Source organism: Maniola hyperantus, chromosome 4 (assembly GCF_902806685.2).
Source record: "Maniola hyperantus chromosome 4, iAphHyp1.2, whole genome shotgun sequence".
NCBI classification, from domain to species: domain Eukaryota; kingdom Metazoa; phylum Arthropoda; class Insecta; order Lepidoptera; family Nymphalidae; genus Maniola; species Maniola hyperantus.
Window position 1 is genome coordinate 4,994,184 of NC_048539.1, and position 26,227 is coordinate 5,020,410.

At 37.8% G+C, this 26,227-nt stretch overlaps 2 protein-coding genes across 3 annotated transcripts in view; one reads left to right on the top strand and one right to left on the bottom strand.

Moving 5' to 3' along the window:
- Positions 1–19,678, bottom strand: part of polo (Serine/threonine-protein kinase polo) — a 33,236-nt gene extending 13,558 nt beyond the window's left edge. Inside the window, exon 1 of one of the 2 annotated variants that reach the window (XM_069509779.1) lies at positions 19,586–19,678. The gene's annotated coding sequence lies outside the window, so the exon portion shown is untranslated. Of the gene's footprint in view, positions 1–17,792; positions 17,933–19,585 lie in introns of those variants that run through there. The other variant, XM_069509780.1, reaches the window with a different exon arrangement.
- On the top strand, positions 1–26,176 carry LOC117997248 (uncharacterized). Its single transcript, XM_034985491.2, has 20 exons — positions 1–336; positions 6,549–6,658; positions 7,214–7,366; positions 7,935–8,072; positions 9,638–9,741; positions 11,136–11,263; positions 11,926–12,066; positions 12,518–12,616; positions 13,375–13,486; positions 14,418–14,557; positions 15,304–15,494; positions 18,949–19,089; positions 19,619–19,749; positions 20,573–20,654; positions 21,340–21,549; positions 22,311–22,401; positions 22,823–22,876; positions 22,959–23,055; positions 24,193–24,308; positions 26,082–26,176. The coding sequence occupies exons 1-20, from the start codon at positions 252–254 to the stop codon at positions 26,174–26,176; spliced, it is 2,418 nt and encodes an 805-aa protein (XP_034841382.2). The 5' UTR covers positions 1–251.
- Positions 26,177–26,227: the final 51 nt, after the last annotated feature.

Consider the following 26,227-nt stretch of genomic DNA (forward strand, 5'->3'; position numbering starts at 1 on the left):
GCAAATGATTTAGCGATCGACAATAATAAAATTGTCGTCGAATTGAATCACGGAATTGGCGTTTATTTGCTAAACATGATAAAAGCTCGATCAGTACCAACATTCTCTTCTGTCGAGTTGGATGGTCGATATAATTGACGGATTTTTTTTTAAATTTTCGTAGGGTACCTATTTATGTCGATAATTTTTGCATTCGACCAACAGAAATCGGCGTTAGTTTGTTTCTTTTGTTATCGTTATATTTTGTTATAATGATTTTTCTTATTGTAATGGTGTTTTTAATTACTCCTTTGAATTATGGAAGTGCTGGACGGGCTTGGGTGACAACAGATGAGCGTGAGTATATCTATCAATACTTATAATAAATTTATCAATAAAATTATAAGTTGGTAAATGGTACGTATAATAAGTTCTTATACCTAAGTAGCCAAAGTTCGATCAAAAGCGAATTTATAACTTTTGAATCTTAATTAAACATTAATTTACTTAAGACTTATATTTTAGCCGTCCTATTTACACACAGTTATTATTATTGATAATATCATTAGTTAGATCTAGATTAGATATTCTCGTGGTTCTCGAATATGCATACCATGAGGTAGGTAGTCGTAAATCGTGAGTGCTCTTATTGCTAACTAGCTTATGCTCGTGACTTCCTCCGCGTGGACAACACAAATTTTAACCCCTATTTAACACCATTAGGGTTACCCACCACCAGTCCAGTAGTTTGAGCTGTGCGTTGATAGATCAGTCAGTCAGTCAGTCACCTTTTCCTTTTAAATATATAGATTAGTGTAAATTGCGAAATTTCGCAATTCTAACTTCAAAACTGACAGACTTTCATACAAACTTCAAACCCCTATTTTAACCCCTTAGGGGTTGAATTTTAAAAAATCCTTTCTTAGCGGATGCCTACGTCATAATAGCTATCTGCATGCCGAATTTCAGCGCGATCCGTCCAGTATTTTGAGCTGAGCGTTGATAGATCAGTCAGTCTGTCAGTCAGTCAGTCACCTTTTCTTTTTATATTTATATAGACTATGGTGCTATACCATTTAACTGTTAACTAATACCAATGCCACTGTTTAGGTATACCTCTGTTACTAGGTCTACTTTTATCTAGATATGACATTTTCCACTTCCTATTAAGGCATATTAAATAAAGTAAGTAACTATGTAAATACGTTTTACAAATTATATGAATCAGGTAATGGAATGTGGTTGGTATATTTTATATTTCATAATGCCCGCTTCGTACACGTGGATTTAGGTTTTTAAAAACCCCCTGGGAACTCTTTGATTTTCCGGGACAAAATGTAGTCTACGTTTTGATCTACAACCCGTTTACTGAAAGAATGGACCTGGCGTCGATTAAAAATTTAAAAAATTAAAAACTCAACAAGTGGCAGAATTAACTATTGTTCTTAGATTAAAATTCGTAGTAGGTACGTAGTATGTATCTTTGTCACTGATACACGTACTACGAATGTATGTCTGCCACTTGTTGAGTTTTTAATTTTTTTTTTAATCGACGCCAGGTCCATTCTTTTAAAGTTTTAGTAAACGGGTTGTAAGTAGTAACTATAAGAGACTAGTACCTACAACTTACAAGAGATATTATACTATCTATAATATACCTATAAGGTTAGGTATATCTTTACCCATGAAAAGCTAGCAGACAGACAGACATACACACTTTCATATATATGTATAATCGTTGATTTTCCTCCTCATTGGCCTGTGACAAACCAAAAATCGTTCAAAGGATGGGGCTGTGAAAAGGTAACTGTAACAGCTTTTAATGTTAAGGTAAAGCCCTGTAGTACAAGACTGACAGACAAACTTATGAATTTATAATATTAGTATGGATAATGGATATGGAAATGGAATGATTATATTTTCTCATAGCGGAAGTTTTCTAGGTCAAGGCTGATAGGGAATTATGTGCAATAAAGAATTCAAACAAAATAGAAAAATCTTATTACCGCGATTAATAGCCTCAACTGGTGACAGAAGGGCTGGCTCATTTTTTGCGCAGCGGATCAGCCTAGCTGTCCAGCGCGGAAATGCAGCCAGTATTCTTGGCACCATTCCACGCGGTCATGATTTATATAGTAATTAGATAAGGCTAGCTTTAAGTTTTATTGTATTAAAAAAAAAAAAACATAACTAATAAATAGAAAAATCAAGTCGCGTTATAGAAATATTATGTACCTACCTAGTAGGTATAAAAACGGTCGAAGAACACGCAAAGTGGGTACCTTCCTCGAAAGGAAAATATTTCGAGGAAGGTTCCGGGTTCAGTTCACGGACAGGGCAATAGAAAATTCATAATTTGTATTGGTCAGATCGTCTGTTGTGAGGCTTCGGCGGCGGCTATATATCGGCAAAACGATTTTTGATTGTCAAATGATTACCTACCTACCTACTTACTTTTTATCAATATTATTTAATATTATAAATGCGAAAGTGTGTCTGTCTGCTAGCTTTTCACGGCTCAACCGTTCAACCGATTTTGACGAAATTTGATACAGAGATAGCTTGCATTCCGGGGAAGGACATAGGCTACTTTTTATCCTGGAAATTTGAAGAGTTCTCACAGTATTTTTAAAAACCTAAATCCACGCGGGCGAAGTCGCGGGCATGCATAGTTGATTATAAGTTTGCCTATGACTGCGATAACACTTGATAGGAAGTGATAATGCAGTCTAAGATGAAAGTGGGCTAACTTAACTGGAAGCAATTGGAAGGGGGTATGGCAGTTTCAGTATACCTACCCCTGATCGGTTTCTACCACAGGTTTTTACACACCATTGTACCGGAACGCTAAATCGCTTAGCGGCACGACATTGCCGGCAGGGTGGTAACTAGTAATGACCGAAACTTCCCACCAATCCAGACCGGAGACACTTTGGAAATTTTAAATTCCCAAATCGCTTCTGGTGGGAATCGAAGCCGGGACCTCACACTTATAAGACCACAGGGTTCACCACTGGGTAGTCAAAATCGTATTTAAATATACCTAAGTACCTAATAATAATATTTTAAGTTGCCTAGATAGGTACTCACTTATCTTACACTATAGCTTATGTGCCCGCGATTCAAACTCGTTTTACCCCTTTAGGGATTGAATTTTCAAAAATCCTTCCTCAGCGGATTTGTACGTCATAATAGCTATCTACATGCCCAATTTCAGCCTGATCTTACTAGTTTGAGCTGTGCGTTGATAGATCAGTCCGTCAGTCAGCATTTCGTTTTATACATATAGATGACTAGCTTACTCCCGCTACTTCGTCTGCGTGGACTACACAGGTTTCAAACCCCTATTTATCCCCTCAAGGGTTAAATTAAAAAAAAACCTTTCTTAACGGATGCCTACGTCATAATAGCTATTTGCATGCCAAATTTCAGCCCGATCCGTCCAGTGGTTTGATCTGTGCGTTGATAGATCAGTCAGTCAGTCAGTCACCTTTTCTTTTTATATATTTAGATTATACATCACAGGAGACCGAAGAGCTGGCAGCTACCTCGAACAAAGAATTAGCCTAGTTATTCAAAGGGGGAACGCTGCCAGTATCTTCGGAACCTTGCCTAAAGGGACTCCTTTTAATAATATATTTTAGTTATAATATATATAATATAATATATTATATTTATAAGATTTTAGTTTTAGTTTCATTTGTTCAAGTAAATTTTTAAGATGTTCACTTTTAGATTAGTATCTTTTAGTTACCTAGTATTTAACATTAGACATAGTTTATTAATTACTAATTAGGTACATTATTTATTTTAAGATCTAAAAAAAAAGATTATAGATTAATATCATAATATAGATGCGACTCATACCTGCATTACACCGACTTTAAAAATGCGCTTGCAACTACTTCCTGCTTATACATCCGCGACTGTTCGAAGAAGTACATAGATATTATTATGCATTATGCACTATGCACTCACAATCTCGTAATCACTAGATACCTACCTAGCTTATTGATTCCAATCCATATTCGGCCTTAACATAATTCAATTACTACAATTATGTATATAAAAAAGTGATTTAAAATTTAACTAGTACTATCACAGTTTTTCAATGAGATCGCGTGTCTAGTGGCTTCTAATTGCGAGATAATCGCTTCACTGAACTCTATTCATTTACTTACAGCCTTATAGGCAGTAGGTCAAGTTGATGGGTTGCCTTGGAGATATCAGGCTAAGTAAATGCTTGTATGTAGGTCATAGGTCAACTGTACAAGAAAGGGTGTTAGTTCGTATAGAGCTACTTGCTCATGTACCCGCGACTTCGGCCGCGTGGACTGCACTAGTTTCAAACTCCTATTTTAATCCTGGGGTTGAATTTTCAGAAATCCTTTCTTAGCGAACGTCATACGTCATAATAGCTATATGCATGGCAAATTTCAGTACAATCCGTCGACTGGTTCGAGCTGTGCGTTGATAGATCAGTCAATGTTCTTTTATATATTTAGACTAGCTGACCCGGCGAACTTCGTTCCTCCTAACAGTCGATTCAAATTTTTTTTTTTAAATATCAATTCACTATCAGAAATTCTAAAATCCCCACGATTTAGGACTTCAGTACTTTGCGGCATCAGGATTGAGGAGTTAGGATCCGAAGTTCAATGATGTAGCCTATGCTTGGTACCTAAAATAATTTTGCATCATCCGCAGTTCCTGAAACATTATAGTTTAGGAGTGCTGTACTCTACATCATCAGGGTTGAGGAGTTGAGACTTGAAGTCTGAGAATAAAGTCGTTGCTTGGTACCTACAATATGAATTCACTATGAACACTTCCTGAATCTTGATAACTCAGGCGGGTAGTAACCCTGCAGCATCAGGATTAAGGAGTTGAATCCAGAATTTTTTATGTGAACACCACGAAAACTTTTTTTGTTGATTTAAAAAAAAAATTTGCAAATCGGTCCAGAAACCTCGAAAAAATCGATGTAGAAAAAAGAACCACCTCCTTTTTGACAGTCGGTTAAAAACCAATGACCTTGAAATATTTACGGAACAATTTTTAAAATATCCCCTTTCTAACAAAAAAAGAATGAATGAAATCGGACTACGCGTTAATGAATTACAACTCGGTATACATTTTAACTTTCATCCCCTCTCCTACGGGAACCATGCTGAATTTCGGGATAAAAAGTATCCTATATTCTTCCTCATAGTATGACCTCAAATCGTACCAAGTTTCATTGGAATCCATTCAGTAGTTTCAGCGTGATGCGCGGCCGTGATACAGACAGACAGACGGACAGACAGACAGACAGACAGACAGACAGATAGACAGACAGACAGACAAAAATGAAAAAAATTACAGTTTTGGGTTCAGTATCGATTATAGAGTGCCCTCGAAAAAAAATTTTCAAAATATCTTCAATGTACAGAATTTGACCTGTTAGTTTTATTATAAGTATTGATTGATTGATAGAAATATAATATAGCCTAGCTTAGCAAAATATGCAGTCAGTACCTACCAATAAATAGGTTTAAAGTTCTTACTCTTAGTACTTAGTAGGTATACTTAAATCTATGTCTTGAATCTATTCTTTCTCTTAGATTAGGTCACTCCTCAAGGTTACTCGAGTGACGTGTTCATTAAAACCATACACAATTTTTTGTTTGAGTTGTGTCGCAACTCGCAAGCGTGTGAGGCGCCCCGTCCTATTGTCATCGCTCGCGCGATGATGCGATACGATTTCATCGTGCGACGAAACTGGTCGCGCGATAAGAAATTGTGTGTCCTATTTTGAAGCGATGCGATCACATTCGAAATGGCTGTTAACAGAGATGCACAGTTTTTGCTGTCGGGCAATATTTCTTTAATCGTTAAAAAAAGAAAACGCGGACCACGAGCAGCGAGCGCACACTGTGGTACCCCCCTCCTCCGCTCCTCTTACCCACGTGGTCGCGCGAGCGCCATTAGAACATTCAGTACAGATCAGTATGTTTGGTCGGTGATCGTCCGTGCGTCGATGGTCGCGCGACTAATACTAGACAATATGAACGCATCGCATAATCGCGCGATCTTCAATAGGACATTCAGTAGAACACAGTTTGTTTGAACGCGCGGACGCGCGATCATTTTCGTCGGACGCACGCATCATCGCACCAGCGAGCGATGACAATAGGACGGCGGCGCCTGAAGCAACTCGTGTGCCTGAACCCTTTGGCAGATTTTTAAACTGAGGCAATGATTTTTTCAATAGAACATCATCAGACTGAAGCCATTACAAATAAGCTGATAGGGTTTTTATAATAGGAATGAAGGTAGGTAAATTACAGAAAATTATGAAATCTTTTGCAATGGTTTGAAAAACATACGAAGTACTTAATTTCGTTATTAGATGGCTTTTGGGTTTTATGGATATTCTATGTAGGTATACCTTCACGCAAACTCAGAATCGCACGAATTTGCAATACTTAGTAGATAAATACTATGGCCAATTAGTCAATTTACTCCTTTCATTGTACTTACTAATAGATGTGATTCCATGTAGTTACCCTACTTGATAAAATTTACAGTTGAAAATCACATCAGTCCGGAAGACTTGGAGGAATTTATAAAATGGAGCAGAAGACACGAAACGACAACAATTAGAGACGATGAAGATGTAAACTATGCAGTTTTTGAGGTAAATGTACCTACTTATAATTATTTAGTTTGAAAAGTTATTAAATTCTACCCCTATTTTACCCCCTTACTTAGGGGTTGAATTTATAGAAATCCTTTCTTAGCGGATGTCTACGTCATAATAATTGCTATTCGGTTCATAATGCTGCTACAAGAACGAATTTTTGCATTCTTCAGTGCCCAATGAAGTAGGTATGTACCTAACTCATTTTTCAGAGGGTCAATGACGCTGTGTTTTTTTTAAAATCTGTATTTTTTAAAAGTTTACAATATATTGAAAATAAAACATCTGACTGACGCTAGAGGTCAACGAACGTTACGTAAATAGGTCAGTCGGAGTCAATGCCGCATCGTAGGTTGGGCATTGACCCGAGATTTGCACGATATACATACATTGCGGGTTTGAAAAATATTAATTCACTAAAACTAAAAGATAAGGTAAATGGTAAAAATGATTATTTGCATTGGATTGTGTTTAGATAGTATAAGAATAGCCCCAAGTTTTTGCTAGCGTACTGGTTACACCTTGTATAATATGCCATTTATTTTCTCCCAGGATACGACTGTACTCCCAGTTCCCGACACAGTAGACTGCTTCGGTCTAGGAACTCTGACGCGGGCGTTATGGTTCAACATGCGACCGGGATCCTCCAATGAAATTAAGACGCACTTCTTTTTCTCATCTAGGCAAAATCCTGCAAGAGTTCAAGTGAGTATTCTTTTATTCACACATTTAACCATGTCCAGTAGGTAAGCACTTTAATTGGCTTTAAATGAGACTGCCAAAATTCCCATACATTCCCCCATTATTTAAATTTTTTGCACTGGGTCCAAACTTTTGTGATCTAAATTTTTTAATGATTTCAAAAAAGGAGGAAGGAGGTTCTCGATTCGTCTGAATCATTTTTCATCAAATTAATCATACACATGATTTTTAGTTTAAATTACGTGTTACATTTACTTGGTATCACTTGGTATATTTATTAAACTCAAACTGTGTACCTAATAAGTTATTGATTCTATTAGAAAATCATTTATTTAAATATCTATTTCACGCTTTATTATTTTCTTTACTCAATTTATTTTGTGTGTTTGTTATTTATTTATTAGTATTATTATTTTTTTTTTTTCGTGACGTAAAACATAATATTTTGTCTTGTACGAATGTGATTTAGTTCGTTTAAGACCTATGTATACTCATAGGCTTTACCCATTTCTATTCCTTGTTCGTCATATATTTCCTGTATGTTGTACCAGATATTTTTATATTCTCATAGGTATTCCCCGGCTCGCAGTTCGGCTTAGAATGGGTTGACTTCAAGCCTGAAAGAAAAACTGTTATGATTGTCCACGGGTTCATGAGTCACAGCAATGCTTCGTGGGTCCGCGATATGACTAGTGCATTTTTGGAATGGGTGCGTACTTGTTTGTTAATGAATATATTATGACGTAGAGCGGAGCGAGACCAATAATAATTAATCTATGATTATGACGCATATACATTATACATGTACAGTTTACTTATTCCACTGAATATTTCTTGGTTGTTATTTAAAAGTTAAGTGACGTTTAGGTTTTACTTGGTAATTTCGAAATGTTTCTGAGTCAGCACCAAACAAGTTCAGTGCAAAAACCTGATTGGAAATTGATAATTAATTTTCTAGATCCCTTAAATAGAGAAATAAACGATTGGCCCATTTTTGTTTCAAGATAATATAAAAAGTAAGTTTATCAGTAAATCTGTAGGTGAATCAATGTGATCGAATCCAAAGAAATTTTAAGTACTAATTCGATGTACTTATTAAAAATTACCTTCTAAATCGTGATAGAATCAAAATTAGAATACTTAATTTACAACTGTAGCAGGTAGGTAGGCAACAACAGTATTTATCAATCATGATCAGTATTATTAACACATAAACGAACATATCGCGAATATCCGCCCTAATGAAATCGGTCAAGGTTTCCCTAATTAAAAGTTAAAGAAAAAAGGTTTCTATTCAACATTTCCAATATTTTTTATGCAAACGAGTTTACCGAATACAAATCGAAAGCCGAGCATAAGGAACAAGGGTCAAGGTCGATTCTGTTCAGGATCTTATACTTTTTTTTTGGGGGAGCAAAAAATCCCTACGGACTTCTGCCTGCTGGTGGGGTGTGTCCGACTTACACGGACTAAAATAACCTCCCATTGTCTACAATCTCTTGGGTACAGCGTGTCAAAAATGCAACTGTACTACAAAGGCTAAGCAAAGATCTTGAAATCTTGAAGACCATAAAAGTGCGGAGGTTGGAGTACTTCTGCCACATTATGAGAAATAGCAAATACGACCTCCTTCAGCTCATTATTCAGGGTAAAATAGCCGGCAGAAGACCACCAGGCCGTAGAAGAACATCGTGGCTAAAGAATTTACGCCAATGGTACGGGAAGAGTACCCGATCTCCTATCCGAGCATCAGTGTTTAAGGTGCAGATAGCCCCAATGATTGCCAACCTCCGATAGGAAACGGCATTTCAAGAAGAAGATGTCTACCAGGGCGAGCACGGAACTGTGTAAGCATTAATTCGTGCTGATCATCTAAATTTCTATCTTTTTCTTTTCTTATTTCCCTCTCTTCAATTCTTATCATTATAGCCCTCAGTATTTGGCTATATCGTTACCAGGCGTCTCATGCGGGCTATATGGTTACGGGCATTCACAGCCTCCGCGTCGTCGGTCGATCCTAGCGCTTCTGACCTTAGTTCGGCACAACCAGGACATTCTAAGATTGCGTGACTCGGGCTGTCTTCCTCTCCGCAGAAGTAGCCGTCTTCTGACCCCCCGTTACCACTGAGGCACCCCGTGACCACTGAGAGCTTGCGTTAGCCACTGGTCTACCTCTCCATACTTTCTCTTGTGACACATTTTTAGGTCTGTAACCAGTTCCTTTATCTATCTATACCTACTACTTTATTAAAAGTAAAAATTAAAATTCTTCAGGATGACGTGAACGTAATAGCCGTGGACTGGAGCAGGGGTGGGAACACGTGGAAGTATTGGCGTGCAGTGGCCAACACGCGACGCGTCGGCTCCGATGTTACCGGGTAAGCTTAAACGTCAATCAATAAATAGATCCACCGGTTTGCGTCCACTGCTTGACATAGGCCTTCCTGAGAGCGTGCCTCCATACACGGTCCTCCACCTTCCTCATCCACCCACCACCTCTTCGTCGCCAGTTCAGCGAGGGTCATCATACGCTGCGCTTGTCGGTGCGTGATTTCTACTCCAAAACAGGTTTGCCCCAGAACCAGAAGATATAGTTCTGCGACAAACTTGGCCTGGCCACTATGGTACGTGACAAGTCGAAGTGGCAATCGGGGTATGAGGCGGGGGGAGGCCCTCACACCAGCACGTCACCCGCACTGTCCCGCACCGGGGTAGCGCGGGGGCTGTGCTGGTGTGCAGGGTGTCCCCCATCTCGATCTCGACCTGTCACGGACTCTCTCTCTCTCTCTCTCCACATTTATTCAACATCATTTTGTTTTCTATACAAAAGAGAGGACCGTTTTAGGCTCGATCTATTGTGATTTGTAGGGCATTAATTACATCACATTGAGACAAAACATATAATTCTATCTCTAGTCTATAAAACATACAGAAAAACTTATCACTAAAAAATTTATATTTACAAAAAATATACGCCGTCCAAATGGTCATTTATGGGCATTGTGCCCAAAACACTGGCGCTATTACCTCGCTGAACGGCAAGGCTCAAACATCACATTTGCAATAATTAAAAACACCTTTAAAATTATTGAAGTCGTTTATGATTACGAGTCACGATTTATACACTAGCGAATGTCGGCTTCAACTGTCAAAATTAAAGGTATAGCAACAGTAAAATTTCGTAAAATATCATGCGTGTGGTCTCGCGCGTCTCGTAAGATGGATCATCCTTAACCTTGTATCCTATAGCTTAGCTGTTAACTATCAAGCAATGAACTCTCCACGTACGATTCTGATACTGGGTATAGGGGTTAAATTCTTAATTAATTCCGGACGTGGATCCTTTGCTACGGTCCTCGTCACGACTGAGACTCCAATGCATATTACATCCACTGTTCCGCTCTAATGCATAAACGTAGCATCCTTTTAAGTAAACACATCGAACACCATTCCAGTCAGAAAAGTGCTGCTGTACCTGGTAGCCAGTAGTAGTAACAAGTATTGGCGAGAAAATTCAAAATTGGCGACAGTCATAAATGGATCGGATACGGTAGACGTGATACCTTTATTTGATACCCAACAAAATTCAGTAACAAAATGTCCAAGAAGAAGAAAGAAGAATAAGAATCCATACGTCCCAACGTCCTTAAAGGATGCGTCGTTAGAAAGATTTCATTGAGCCCTAGGGCTCAACCACTAGTTAGTCTTCGCCATAACCCCTAACGACGCTGTAACGGTCAATAAAAAAAAAAACACCACTATTATGTTATAGGTTTATGAAGCAACTCATGGCAGCGACTGGTGCTAGAGTGAAGGACTTCCACTTTGTGGGTCACAGCTTAGGAGCTCACATTGCATCCTACGTCTCCTACCACATCGGCAGAGTTGCGAGGATTACAGGTGAGAATAATATTTACACATTTTATTTTATACATTACTTAGTCTGGTGCAACCAGTAAAATACGATGGAATTGGGATTTTTAAGGATCTTAGATCTCTTGATTTTGAGGTGACATTTGATAGATCTTCACAAACTTCTTTCTTTGGAGTTTAGCGTCATGATAGTAAAATCAAAATCGATGACATGATAGTAGTTTAGGAAACGGTAGCATAATAGGGGTTATTAAAACGAGTGAGTTTAAAAACCGAGTGCCGCAGGCGAGGTTTTTAATAGTATCGATAAAAAGATATTTTACTATAAAGATGAGGGTTAATAGGCTGGCATGGGATGGACACATAATGCGGAGGGAAGAAAACCATGTCACTAGAAAAATGTTAAGTATGCATGTGGAAGGAAAAAAGAGGAGAGGACGACCAAAGTAAAGGTGGATGGATTGCGTGAAAAAGGGGTGGATAATACGTTGACGAATGACAGAAGTGAGTGGAAGAAGAAGACATTTTGCGCCGACTCCACGTAGCGTGGGATAAGGTAAGGAAGAAAAAGATAAAAAGATAATGTATTTTGCTAGAAGCAGCAGAAAAACTGAAACAGCTCAATGTAATGTTTCCGAGGTCGGTTGTGGAGTTAACATTGGATAGAACTGATCAATCTATATTTTTAGGTCTAGACCCAGCTCAGCCATGTTTTCGGACATCGAATCGTGTGGAGCGTTTGGACGACACCGATGCAGACTTTGTGGATGTTATTCACACTAACGGTCGACTGCTGCAGAGGATCGGCTTTGGACTTCCCGATCCTATTGGTGTGTAAATTGAAATTATTGACTTTGGCTTCTTTTGAATTTATTGACAGACCTGGATGCTGATATGTTCTTTATTCCTGACAACTAGCTGATGCCTGCGACTTCGTTTGCATGAAATTAGGTTTTTTAAAAATCCCGGGAACTCTTTGATTTTCCGGGATAAAAAGTAGCCTATGTCACTCTCCAGGGCTTTGTCTATACCCATGCAAAAACACGTCAATCCGTTGCACCGTTGCGCTGTGACTAATATTCCCCTTTCCTCTTCAACTAAGCGTCAGGCTCAGGTCTGTACGACAATAGTGCAACGGGCGGGGTTTGAACCACGGGGTTTGTGGTTTTCAGTCCACTCCTTTACCGGTTGAGCTATTGAGGCTCTAATATGGGTAGTGATTCTATAATTTAGTTTCTCTGTAACAGGTAAGTTCTATAAGCTTGCTTTTATCTTGCACAGGTCACGCAGATTTCTACCCTAACGGCGGTATGAAGCAACCCGGTTGTGCAAACAAAACCAGCTCAATATGGGCACGGATCTTGCCTATATCACCCGCAAGTGAGTAAAGATCCTATGTTTTCTTAGTTGTTAGGGGGTTGTAGCAGTTTATTGTGATTCTTACATTGTAAAAATATTTTTTTACAAAAGGGCTATTTACTTACCAAATTATGTATTTTAAATAGTTACTTATGAATTTTTTTCTCTTAAAATACACAATTATGTCGAAAAACAGAAAACCATAATTTTACTGGTTTTTTCTTCTGAATTGCACATGAATTCAGCATCCCTGATTTATTTGAAAATGCTTGGCCTAGTAGTTTAAATAATGTTGGTATCAAGATCAGACCGAGGGCTTTCCTTGCCTTTAACATCAAAAATCTCGATGGCTCCACTTCTTAAATCCTGAATCCTAAGGATCCATCCCAACAAAGGAAATATCTTGTTCACGAAAACGCCGTATAATATAACATATATACTAGACTATACCAGATATATATATAATAGACTATATCCATGTTATAGGAGACTATAACATGGATGAAACGCCAGAGAGAATTTCTGCAAGAGTCGTCCCACGCCTAGATTAATTACCTAGGTACATCATATTCATTGTTTATTTGAAAAATACTTGACAAGTCAATCCTAGTTAGAGGAGAAATGTTGATCGATAAAAATGACGATAAATTGGTTGGATGGTTGAATTTGGAAATTGGATTAAATATTATTCATAGAATTGCAAATATTTTTTGTAGAATTGCAAACATTTTTTATAGAATTGCAAACATTTTTTATAGAATTGCAAATATTTTTTATAGAATTGCAACAGGCGATATGCAGCCATGGACGCGCTTACCTTCTCTTCACGGAGTCACTGATTAACAATAACTGCAGTTTCCGAGCACATCAATGGAACTTGACTTACGAAGGGTAAGAAGTTTCAATTAAATTATTTATTGAAGTGATTATTTATCATTTATAAATAGGAACGTCCCTCCAGCATCAGTTTTCATATGGGTACCTTCAAGTCAAGAGTGAATAGACATATCTTCTAAGCAAGCGCGCTCCATCTTAGGTTGCATGCTCACTTGCCAGCTGATCTGATTGCAGCCAAGCGCTAGTCTATGTCAGTCAGTCGTCCGCAACGCGTCTTCTCGCATCCGTGTACTCCTTCAATCCCATTTCGGCTTAGGAGTTTTATTCACCATCCATCTAACATCTTGCTGTACGTCCCGCGAAGGCCATGCACGATGCACGATGCAAAAAGACCGTGAATAGGCTTGACGTACATACGTCTATAATTATTATTAACTAGCTGATGCCCGCGACTTCGTACGCGTGAAATTAGGTTTTTAAAAATCCCGCGAGAACTCTTTGATTTTCCGGGATAAAAAGTAGCCTATGTCACTCTCCAGGTCTTTATCTATACCCATGCAAAAAATCACGTCAATCCGTTGCACCGTTGCGACGTGATTGAAGGACAAACCAACAAACAAACACACTTTCGCATTTATATAAGGGTACGGATTGTTTGCTGGATGTGCACGATGAATATTGCATCCAGCGAGCGCCCCCACCACCGCCCGCGTCGTGCAAATATACAGTGAATAGCGCGGACGTACGTCAGAGTCGGCCTGCGTCGTGCATGACTGATCGTGAATAGACTTGCTGTACAGCAGATTGTACCATTTAGAGGTTGTTTTGAGGTTTTCTTCTGCTCACGCTTGATGCGCGCACGATGGTCTGTATGCTACATCCAGCACCGCGGCCTTGACCTGACCTTGGCGGGACGTACAGCAAGATGGATGGTGAATAAAGCGCTTAAAGAGCTTTAGGTAATCGGTTATTATTTTACGAATAGGGTAAACGCAAGCCTAATAGCGGCTTGTGAGAGATTCTCGTCGTGTTCTGTGATGGGCATCAACGCAGTCGGCGATTCTAGGCGACCCCGCGCTACGGGGGCATATTTCGTTCTAACCACTGAGAAGGTTCCTTATTGCCGTAAGTTTTTTTAATGTATTATCCTCAATAGTAATAGTAACAGTAATAGTAATAGTAATAGTAATAGAAATAGTAATAGTAATAGTAATAGTAATAGTAACAGTAACAGTAACAGGAACAGTTATAGTAATAGTAATAGTAATAGTAATAGTAATAGTAATAGTAATAGTAATAGTAATAGTAATAGTAATAGTAATAGTAATAGTAATAGTAATAGTAATAGTAATAGTAATAGTAATAGTAACAGTAATAGTAACAGTAACAGTAACAGTAATAGTAATAGTAATAGTAATAGTAATAGTTTTATTTGCTTGAATGTGGTATAATTTGGTCTTAAATCTATTTTGTTCTAACACATTCAACCAATTACTTAGTGTGCAAATTATATCCATTATCATAACATAATGTGAAAAATAATCAACAACATATAAGTTCATCTATCTAGGTGACTATCTATATATCAAGAGACGTGAGGCGTTTTTATGTTTTTTAAATGATGTCTTAAGGAATTTTTTTCTACGAGTAGACCTAATGGGTGATCGTGAGTAAAACTTACACCTGTAAGTTTTACTCACGTAAGTACCTTACCTACACTTACTACCTTCACTAATGTAAACACTCTTATAAGTACAATTACAATGGTAAAGTTGTCAATCAATTACGTAAGCTACTTACGTGAGTAAAACTTACAGGTGTAATCGCAGCCTTATGTTCATATTGAAGTTAATTTTTATTTTCTCCTGCAGCTACAGAAGATGAACGTCGTCATCCCTTACCAGATTTATTAAGAGACCTGCGTCAAGGGTTCCGTATAGATCGGTCAGTTAAAATAATTCCTACCCAAACGCCAGCGTACGCTGACCCCTATGTGGTTGAAGAAGTGACTACAACAACTCCTAAGAATTGGTTCTGGAGGCTAGTTGGTAGTTTGGGCAAATAATAATTAGACCAATGATATCTTCGTACTTATTATTTTAATTTATAGTGCAATAGATTAGATCTTTAGTGGAGACTGAATAAATTAAAAGGCTACTTAAAATTATGTTTATGTAAGAGACGGTACTTAAATATTGTAAATAAGTATTCATAGACTATAAATTTTTGTATTTGTATTTTGTATAAGAAATGAATTTAGTTAAGTACCTAGTAGACGATTAAAATGTAGGATAATAAAATACTTCATATTAAAAGACAAAGGCACCAATATTACCTGAAATATGAAATGATTAAAAAATGTGCAATACTTAATTTCATACCTATAATAAATGACAATAAATAATTACATCCTAAATATAAATAAACAATTGTACTTATAAATTTGTTTAATTGTAAAATTATCGCACTTATTAATTAACTATAGCTGATCCCCGCGGCTTCGCCCGTGTTTATTTAGGTTTTTAAAAATCCCGTGGAAACTTTTAATTTTCCGGGACAAAAAGTAGCCTATTCATAGTAGCCCGGAGATGTAAGGACGCAGTACCAAATTTGTCTAACCCATGATTCTTTAAAAATCCTGTGGGATCACCACGATTTAGGAATGCAATTTCCTGCAGCACCAGGGCTGAGTAGTTGGATCCCCGAGTTCAAAAAAGTCTTTACTTGGTAAGTACCTCCAATATCAATTTATAAACGACAGTTTCTAAATCCCATCGGTCTTGATGGTCAGGTCTCCCTACAGTAGCAGGATCGAGGAGTTGGAATCTACTATGGAACAAAGTTTCTCCATCGATTAATAAAAATTACTCAAATCGGTTCAGAAATCTCGGAGATTTCGGTGTACGTAGGTAGAAAAACACATCTCCTCCGTTTTTGAAAGTCAGTTTAAAAAGTAGCCTCTTTGGTTAATCCTACTTGTCTGTGAAAGTCCCGTCAAAATGGGTTCAGCCGTTCCGAAGATTAGCCCTTTCAAACATGCAGACACTTCAATTTTATTTATTAGTATAGATTTAAAGAAAAATATAGAATTGATAATATGATCTGTAGGTACGTAAGTATAGCACTTAAAAGTAATTTTGATCAATACTTAATTCAGATAAGTGCCTACCTATATGTTAGAACAAAAGTGTGGATAAAATAACATTTCACGCTTCGAAAATTAGTAGTTAAAAGTGTCATTTAACGTTCTAATAACAGCAATATAACTGAATAACGTAATGACATTGCAATAAATATTACAATTATTTAAACTCAGAAAATTAGAGCTTTTAGCTTAATTAGTGAAATGTATGGTATATATAGTAAATACCGGTTTTCCAGTTACTATTTCATACGTCGCAACGGTATTGGTAAATAGCCATTTCGTGAAAATGATACGGAAACAGTGGAAAATGAAGAGAGAGAGGAAACTTAAGATACAGAGGAAACTAAAAACTGTCTACCATAATGCTTTTGTTAAAAGATTTGTATATTTCGGACGCAACAGCAGCATTCAAGGTCTCAAATATATTTTTCAAGCAAATGGAACTCCTTTAAGCAGGTATGAAAATCTGTCTTAGACATCTTTTGAATACAGTAGAAACTAGATTATACGGATTCGCGATTATCCGGACTACCATACCCGGGTATTTTTCCGCCATTTTGTACGATAAATCAAAAACTATTATGCATAAAAATAAATAAAAACCTGTTTTAGAATTTACAGGCAAAGCCCTTTCATATGATTTCCCGTTTGGTATAGTTATCTTACTTTGAAAATTGAAAATACTATTATGGTGAACTACATAATATGCACAAAACCCACTTTTCTTCATACATTCGATTATCCGGATTTTCGATTATCCGAATCCCTAACGACAATTTCCACTGTAGTTCCAATGTAGTTTGATATTGAAACTACGGCCTATGGCAGGTTTCCTCATGGTGTTTTCCTTCGCCGTTAAAGCAAGTCATAATTAATTAATTAAAACGAACATGACTTCCAAAAGTTAGAGGTGCGTGCCCGGGATCGAACCCCCGACCTCTGATTAGAAGGCGGATGTCTTAATCCTTACTCTATGCTGTGGCTTAGGGGCCTTAAGCTGAGATCTATAGAGCGCACTTTGACTTTGCTCAGACTTAAGATTGAGTTAAAACGAGACAGATTTATGTGGGAAATATAGCTCTGTCTCGTTTTAACTCTATATTAAGTCTAAGCTAAGTCAGAGTGCGCTCTATAGATCTCACCCTTAGTTTCGCTCAATGACTTGATGCGTTTTTAATAAAGGTTATTCTGGCTGCTTCTGCTGATTGTATTTACCGGGTGTCTGTATCTGCTACTGGTGCCAGTCGTACAAAGAGGTGGATCTATTAGTCTCACTCCTGATACTCGCTATTTGCATTGGAACACCACATTCCCGGGGGTCACTGTGTGTGAAAAATATTATTTTCGCGAAGTGGAAACGAAATTACTGAAACATCGTAAGTATAATTTACTATCCTACTAATTATTATTAACTAAGTAGAACATGCCAGCGATTTCGTCCGTGTGGATTTGGGTTTATGAAAATCCCGTGGGACCTTTTTGATTTTCCTAAGATTCCGACGAATTGAGAACCTCCTCCTTTTTTTGAAGTCGGTTAAAAAGTAGCCTATGTCACTCTCCAGGTCTTTAAAGTATAACCATGCAAAAAATCACATCGATCCGTTGCTTCGTTGTGACGTGATTGAAGGACAAACCAACAAACCAATAAACCAACAAAGAAACACACTTACGCATCCATACTTAATATTATAAATGCGAAAGTGTGTCTGTCCGTCCGTCTGTCTGTCAGTCTGTCTGCTAGCCTTTCACGGCCCATCCGTTCAACCGGTATTGACGAAATTTGGTACAGACCTCTTGCATCCCGGGGAAGGACATATACTACTTTTTATCCCGGAAAATCAAAGAGTTCCCACGGGATTAAAAAAAAATCTCAATCCACGCGGACGAAGTCGCGGGCATCATCTAGTTTATAATATTTTTTCAATTCATTTATATTATTTTAGCGTTTAAACTATCGTGAGTGATTTCCATTAAGTAGGTATATATAATATCTGTCAGCGGCTGTACTCACGTACTCATGAGTCCGTTGCGAGGGTGGCTGAGGTAGGCGGGGGTCTTCTTGCTGATCTTCATCGCTGGAGCCGTCACCGCAAGCACCGCACTGTCCAGGCAAGCGGAGAGCTAATAGTGTCCTGTCCCACGACTGATGCCCTTGTCTTAGCGTCAAAAAGCGGTTTCCACGCTGAGGGTAGCATCCATCCATTGTCACGATTGAACCGCGACGCGTGCGCGAACTAACTTCCTTGAAAAAGGACCCCGGATGGGTTCGAAACTAGTCAGGCTAACGTCGACTAAATACGTGAGTACCTACAGCCGTTGACAGATATCATTTATATTAATTTATAACTAAGGAAGTCGAGATTGGTGGAAGTGGCATTTCAACGCTTTTGACTACATACGGCATATCGCGGATGTGACACACGGCCGCGGTAACTGCGGCAACTATTGTGCGCCTTGTGGGAAGTCTAATGCGCCGTCTTGCAATATGACCTGGAGGAATTTAATTGAAAACGTAAGTAATAATAAATTATTACGTCTAGCTATTACCCTCGGCTTCGCTCGCGTGGCTCAAGGGAAGAATAAAATTAAGGTTCAGTTACGATACTTTTTGATGGCATGGTTGCTTTATTTCTGATTTTCATCGAAAATTTAGACATGTTTAGGAAGTTAATCCATATCTCCGTTGCAGCGTTATTGAACGACAAATGCTCAAAAATTAGCAAAAATAGCCTTTTCCACTTTTCAGATCCTCAACCTATGCCTATACAAAAATTTTCTGTATCTGTATGATTGATGGACAAATGCTTGAAAAATATCATGTTACTAGCTGACCCGCCCCGGCTTCGCTCGAAAAATGACGGACTTTCACACAAACTTTCATCCCCTATTTAATCCACCCACGCTGTGCGTTGATATATAAGTCAGTCAGTCAGGACTTTGAATTTTATATATATAGATTGAAAGGTATACCTATGCAAAAGCAATTTAAAATTATTTGAGCTACTTACCACTGTAGGTATCTGATACCAAAATTATTTCAGGTTCACAAAAAATGTGACGAGTTGATTACTAACTGCCATTTCAACAAAGTTAAGTTCCCCTGCTGCAAACACTTTTACACAGTTGACTCCGAAAATGGTCAATGTTTCTCATTCAACAGTTTGCAGGGCCCGTAAGTTACATAATACATTTATATTCGTGTAATATAAGTACTAACACACTGCCAGTGCGTCGTTCGTTCGAATTAGAAAGTCTTATTAGAACTTAGTGGACACTTGATCTTGATACCTCAGGATCAATGATTTATATTTTATACCTAATAGAGATTAGGATTTGAAATTCTTCTTCACTGTCATTCTTTAGATACATTGTTTTTGTTATACAAGGAACATTCACATAAGTTTGACGGGGCTCTTTCATTATCACATTTGGTAAAATATCAAATTAGACAGATGCACATACACCAAATACTTCAGTCACAATTAAAAGTTAGCTGTACAGCACTATCTCGGATATTGAATTAAACTACAGCTACACTAGGAGGTGTCATTTTGACTATTTCTTCAGCAAATTATGCATAACATATAACCATATAATACAATAGGTACGCGGCCGAAAGTAATGCACATCGACCTTTAGACGGGATAGCAGATTTGTACAGCATTTGTCTCAGTCGTTGAGACCGACAAAACGTCCTACAGGTATGAGTGACAGAGACAACGCTCTACAAAGCCGAAATGTCACTCTAAAGACCGATGTACACTAATTTCTGCCGCGTACTGTAAGTATATTGCCACAGACACAAACACATTATACAACGTCAAGAAATAGTGGGAAAAGTAGAGCACATTTTGTTCATAGCCTACTCGAACATAATCAGCTGATATCACACTGATAAGAATCCTCAAACGATTAGTAGGTACTTGTTTTTATTATGACGTAATTGATATTGGTATAGCGATTGTTACCTGATACCTCTAATTAACGTTTTCCAGGTTTACTGGGGATTTTCAGTTTTATGTGAATAGAAGTACTGGTCCTGGTGCACTGTCTTTTCAGCTACTGTCTAATGCAGAAGTATGATTCTTTTCTTATTATTTCCCTCTATGGAGAGAGACGTGGAACCTTGGCTGGAATACCTAGCAACTTCATTGCTTTTAGGGTTCCGTACCTAAAGCGTAAAACGGGACTCTATTACTAAGACTCCGCTGTCCGTCCGCCTGTCTGTCCGTCTGTCTGTCCGCCTGTCACCTGAGGCCCAACCGCGGTTGTTTGACAGCTACAATGTCACGATCGCAATCATCTCTGATTGGTTAATGCTCGCTCACTATTGGCCACAATGCATTGTTGCAACAAGAATCGCACAAATTCAGCCAATCAGAACAATTGAGATTGTAATAATGATTGATGCAGGTTTTAGACAATCGCCCTACAGGTGTATCTCATGAACCGTGATAGTTAGACAGTTGAAATTTTCACAGATGATGTATTTCTGTTGCCGCTATAACAACAAATACTAAATACAGATTAAATAAATATTTAAGGGGCCTCCCATACAACAAACGTGATTTTTTTGCTGTTTTTATAGATATTGGTACGGAATCTTTTGTGCACGAGTCCGACTCACGCTTGGCAGGTTTTTTAAATCTTTGAATAGTTTCTTTATATACTTACAATATTAAATTGTTTATCAATAAACATATTCATGAATTTCAGCATTATTATAGTTTAATTTTAATTCTGGCTAATTTTATTTCTCTAGATATCCGTACATAGTTCTGAAGAGTTATCCACAAATGTTCTAAACCCGAAGTTCAGATTCGAAGTTGATACGTATTCGGAAGAAGTAGTGGACTACTTTTTTTCTATAATCGAAGTGGAAAATGAACCAGATTTAGAAAACGAGGATATCGACATAAGGGAATGTCGATATGACCACGAAATACCAGACCTTCCATTACATACTTATCAGGTAACTAGCTGACGCCCGCGACTTCGTCAGCGTGGAATTAGGTTTTTTTAAATCCCGTGGGAACTCTTTGATTTTCCGGGACAAAAAGTAGTGTATGTCACTCTCGTCTTTATCTATACCCCATGCAATAAGTGTTTTTTGACGTTTTGACGTGTGTCAATCCGTGGCGCCGTTACGACGTGTTTGAAGGACAAACCAACAAACAAACACACTTTCGCATTTATAATAAGGGTACCTCTACCTACTGATTAGCTTGTGCCCGCTACTACATCCGCGTTTACTATACACAAACAAACCCCTCAGGGATTTCTTTCTTAGCTGATGTCTACGTCATAGCTTTCTGCACAATGTTTCTGCATGTCAAATTTCAGCCCGATCCGTCCAGTGGTTGAGTTGTGCGTTGATAGATCAGTCATTCAGTCAGTCACCTTTACCTCTTATATATTTAAAAATGATATGGTAATGGGGCTAATTCTGAGCACAACCTAATTTTAGAGTATTCGCATGCTCTTCTTACTTATGTAATTTGAAAAGAACAGACACAGTTTGACAGTTTTAAATTTAATTTAGATATTCTGAGAAGATACTATGTATCTTATATTAACATTAAAGCTAAATGAACAAAGCACTTTTGTCTTTTAGTGCTACATATTTCATTACTAAGAAGTATTTCAATTTTTTTCTATGTTAGATGGATACATATAATTTGGTTTTTTTTTGATCTTGCATTTTGAATTTCAATAGTTTAAATAATTTTTCAGGTTTATTCTTATGGTGGGTGCCGTTTAGCTCAAAGTACAGCGAAATCTTTCAACCATTGCCATTGTATACATCCTGTACGTGATATACGATGTACGTATCAACTATCTACTTGTACTGGAAATCGAATTCCTGTGTAGGTGTTTAGTAGTGCTTGTAATAACTTTCTTTCCATCATCATCATCATGATCAACCCATCGCCGGCTCACTGCAGAGCACGGGTCTCCTCTCAGAGTGAGAAGGGTTTGGTCATAACTCATAGTCTACCACGCTGGCCATGTGCGGATTGGTAGACTTCGCACCTTTGAGAACATTATGGAGCACTGACGATAGATTCGTTCATCGTTGAAGCAAATGATATTTAATTACTTAAAACGCACACAACTCCGAAAAGTTATAGCCGCGTGCCCGGGATCGAACCCCCGACTTCCGATTAGAAGGCGGACGTCCTAACCACTAGGCTATCACAGCTTTCTTTCTATAATAATAATAATATTTTTTAATCGATTTTCAGATAAAGATATGTATTGTAATTATACCGGAATTATATGTTTAATTGAGTATGAAGGTAATAATGCTAATAATAAAATCTAAATAAGTTTAAAGAATATAAAAATACAAAAAATTACTAAATCTAACTTTTATTACAGTTCAAACATCAAAATTGAGTAAAAACTTCTATACTGACACCGCAGAGTGTCTACCAGCATGTGCGGAAAGTGAACTATACAAAATCCATTTAACTAAGTATGAAAAACGAAAGTTGTTTATAGGTTTACGTATCTCTAAAGAAAAAAACCGGCCAAGTGCGAGTCAGTCTCGCGCACCGAGGGTTCCTAACTAAACTGCATAAAAATTAATTAAAACCTGTTTTAAACAGTCCAAATAAAGCCCTTTCATATGATACCCCACTTGGTAAAGTTATCTTACTTTAAAAGTTCAAAATACTAATTATTTGTTCATGAACACATTTTAATTTTTTTGTGATGTAACTACAAATTCACGGTTTTTAAATTTTTCTCTTCATGTCTGTTATAAGACCTACCTTCCTGCCAAATTTCATGATTCTAGGTCAACGGGAAGTACCCTCTAGGTTTCTTGACAGACAGACTGATAGACAAAAAAGTGATCCTATAAGGGTTCTGTTTTCCCTTTGACGTACGGAGCTCTAAAACGAACCCTTGTAGGATCACTTCATTGTCTGTGTCTCGGTCAAGAGTCTACTCAAGACCCGCCAAGAGAATCAAAAGTTATGTTTAGCATCGAAACAGATTATGTAGTGTGTTGGAGAATCTGTGAGGAAGCCTTGTGATGCGTTTATTGCATTTCCTGTATAGTACTAACAGTCTACCACTGCAATACCCCTTCCAGATTAGCCCGCTTTCATTTTAGACAGCATCGTCACTTACCACCAGGTGAGATTCAAGGGCTAACTTGTATCTGAATATAAAAAAAGTCTGGTGGCAAAAATAAGTTGGTGGTTCTACTTATGTATATTGCCATCAGTGGCGTAGCTACCTAGGGGCTAGGCGGGGCAGTGCCCCGGGGCCCTAAAGCTCAGGGGACCTTCGAATCCTTACCAGAAAATCTCGATCGATCTAAAGTTTTGAAAATTTCTCCCATTTTCAAAATAAATATGATAATTTGAAAGTTACTAGGGAATTCCCCTAAATTCTTTCTGTGAGTGTATTTGTATTTGTATATTTAATATTTTTACTTGATAAAACCTAACCAGTGTAGATAGCAGTGGGGCCCCATTTCTGATTTGCCCCAGGGCCCTTGGTTACCTAGCTACGCCACTGATTGCCATGGACTTTTGTTACTCAGAATCTTTATTGTTTCTGTAATAAAAACCAATTTTTCTTTTCGTTACTACCTGTGAAGAAGAAGAAGACTGCAGCGAAAAGGTGAAATTGTATCCCTAATAAATATACGTATGGTTGCCTTGCCTACTATGCGCTACCAGAAAAGATTGTTACGCACCAATATGGATTTTGTTGGTTAGTACAATTACGAATATTCATCACATTTTAAAAGTAGGTACTGTTAATAATATTTTTTCCAAAAAAAAAAAAAAAAAATTAGGTACCTATAGTACTAGCACGACCGCAGAGCTCCTGCGCTAAACCGGTGCGGGCGAGCGTGGGTGACGTGCGGGGCGTCTCTACCCCAATTGCCATCTCGACTTGTCGCGGACTATACGTCAATTTTGACCGTCACTTCGTCAAAAAAGGCTAAGGGCCGTGATAATGTAACAGACAGAAAGACAGACAGTTTAGCATATTGTGGGTAGGGAGTTATTTGAGTAAATGGGTAAAGTAGGTACATCTTACATATCTGCAATGCAGTTTTCGCTAGTTCGAAAAGTAGTGAGATCCCGGGAACTTTAAAAACTTTTTAAATGATATTCAGAAGCCTTACGTAAGGGACACTGATGGAGTGGTCAGTGGAGTGACGGCAAAGCGTGGCTTACTATATTTTTAACCGACTTCAAAAAAAGGAGGAGGTTCTCAATTCGTCGGAATCTTTTTTTTTTTATTTTTTTTATTTTTTATGTATGTTCCCCGATTACTCAAAAACGCCTGGACCGATTTTGAAAATTCTTTTTTTGTTTGAAAGGGTATACTTCAAAGTTGGTCCCATTTCAATTTGGTGAAGATCTGATGAACATCTTCGAAGATAGATACTGGAACTCCTCAACGGATAAGAGTAAATTGCTCGCGATCAGTGTAATAGCTTAGTAAACAGTAGATTTTTAACCAGTCATAGCATAATTCCATGGGGCCACTAAAAATTGTGAAATAAAAAATTTTTACAAAAAAAATAAAAACCGACTTCGTTACATAAACACTAAAAATTGAAAAATAATTTAATTTATTACCGAATATATTATGTATACAAGAGTTAATATAGTTCCATAATAATATTTTTTGGGGTCGGTGCCAATGAGGTGCCATTGTGGAGTCCCATAAAAATATGAAGTCTAGACGATTCGCGCAGCTAAAGCTAATTGGCACCGGCACCAAAAAATATTATTATGGAACTATATTAACTCTTGTATACATAATATATTCGGTAATAAATTAAATTATTTTTCAATTTTTAGTGTTTATGTAACGAAGTCGGTTTTTATTTTTTTTGTAATTATCAAGTTAAACAGGTTTGTCCAGAGTGTGAATCGAACCCATGACCCAAGATTTTTGAATTTGAAATCAGTTATTAACCACTAGACTTACGAGTTAGTTCTAGATGAATTTTTATTTTATCCTATCTACAGATAGGTATAGTACGCGACAGGTTGAAATGGCAATCGGGGAGTGATCGCCCCGCACACCCGCTAAGCCTCCACGCTAACCCGGTGCGGACCACTATATTACTTTACTCTATGGTGCGGACGAGCGCGGGTGACGTGTCTGACGTGACGTATTTTATATTTATATAGGGTACTTTGTTTATATGCGGTTTTAGCTATTGTGTAAGCTCAAAGAAGTTGGAAGTACTACCACACGAGTAGAGAGTAGATATATAGACCAGAGGGGAAGCTTCATACTAGCGGTTGGCTGTAGGTTCACTCTAGCGCAGCTCACGCAAACCACGACGTGTCACGGACGCTCCGTTTGCCGCCAAACTGGGCGCACGGAGTGTCCGTGGCACGTCGTGGTGTGCGTAAGCTAGTGTGAAGTTTCCCCTCTGGTCTATAAAATCTACTCGTGTGGTACTACTACGTATGTGTAAGCTATCAAGGTAGAGTGACAATTGTTTTTTTGTTACAGTAACCATAGGCGGTATGGTAGGACTTTTCTTCAGTGCATCGATACTAAGCTTCGCTGAAATATTTTATCTAATCTTAAGATCACCTAATAAATAAATAAATATTATAAGTAGCTACGGTACACATCGATTTTTTATTTCATCCAAT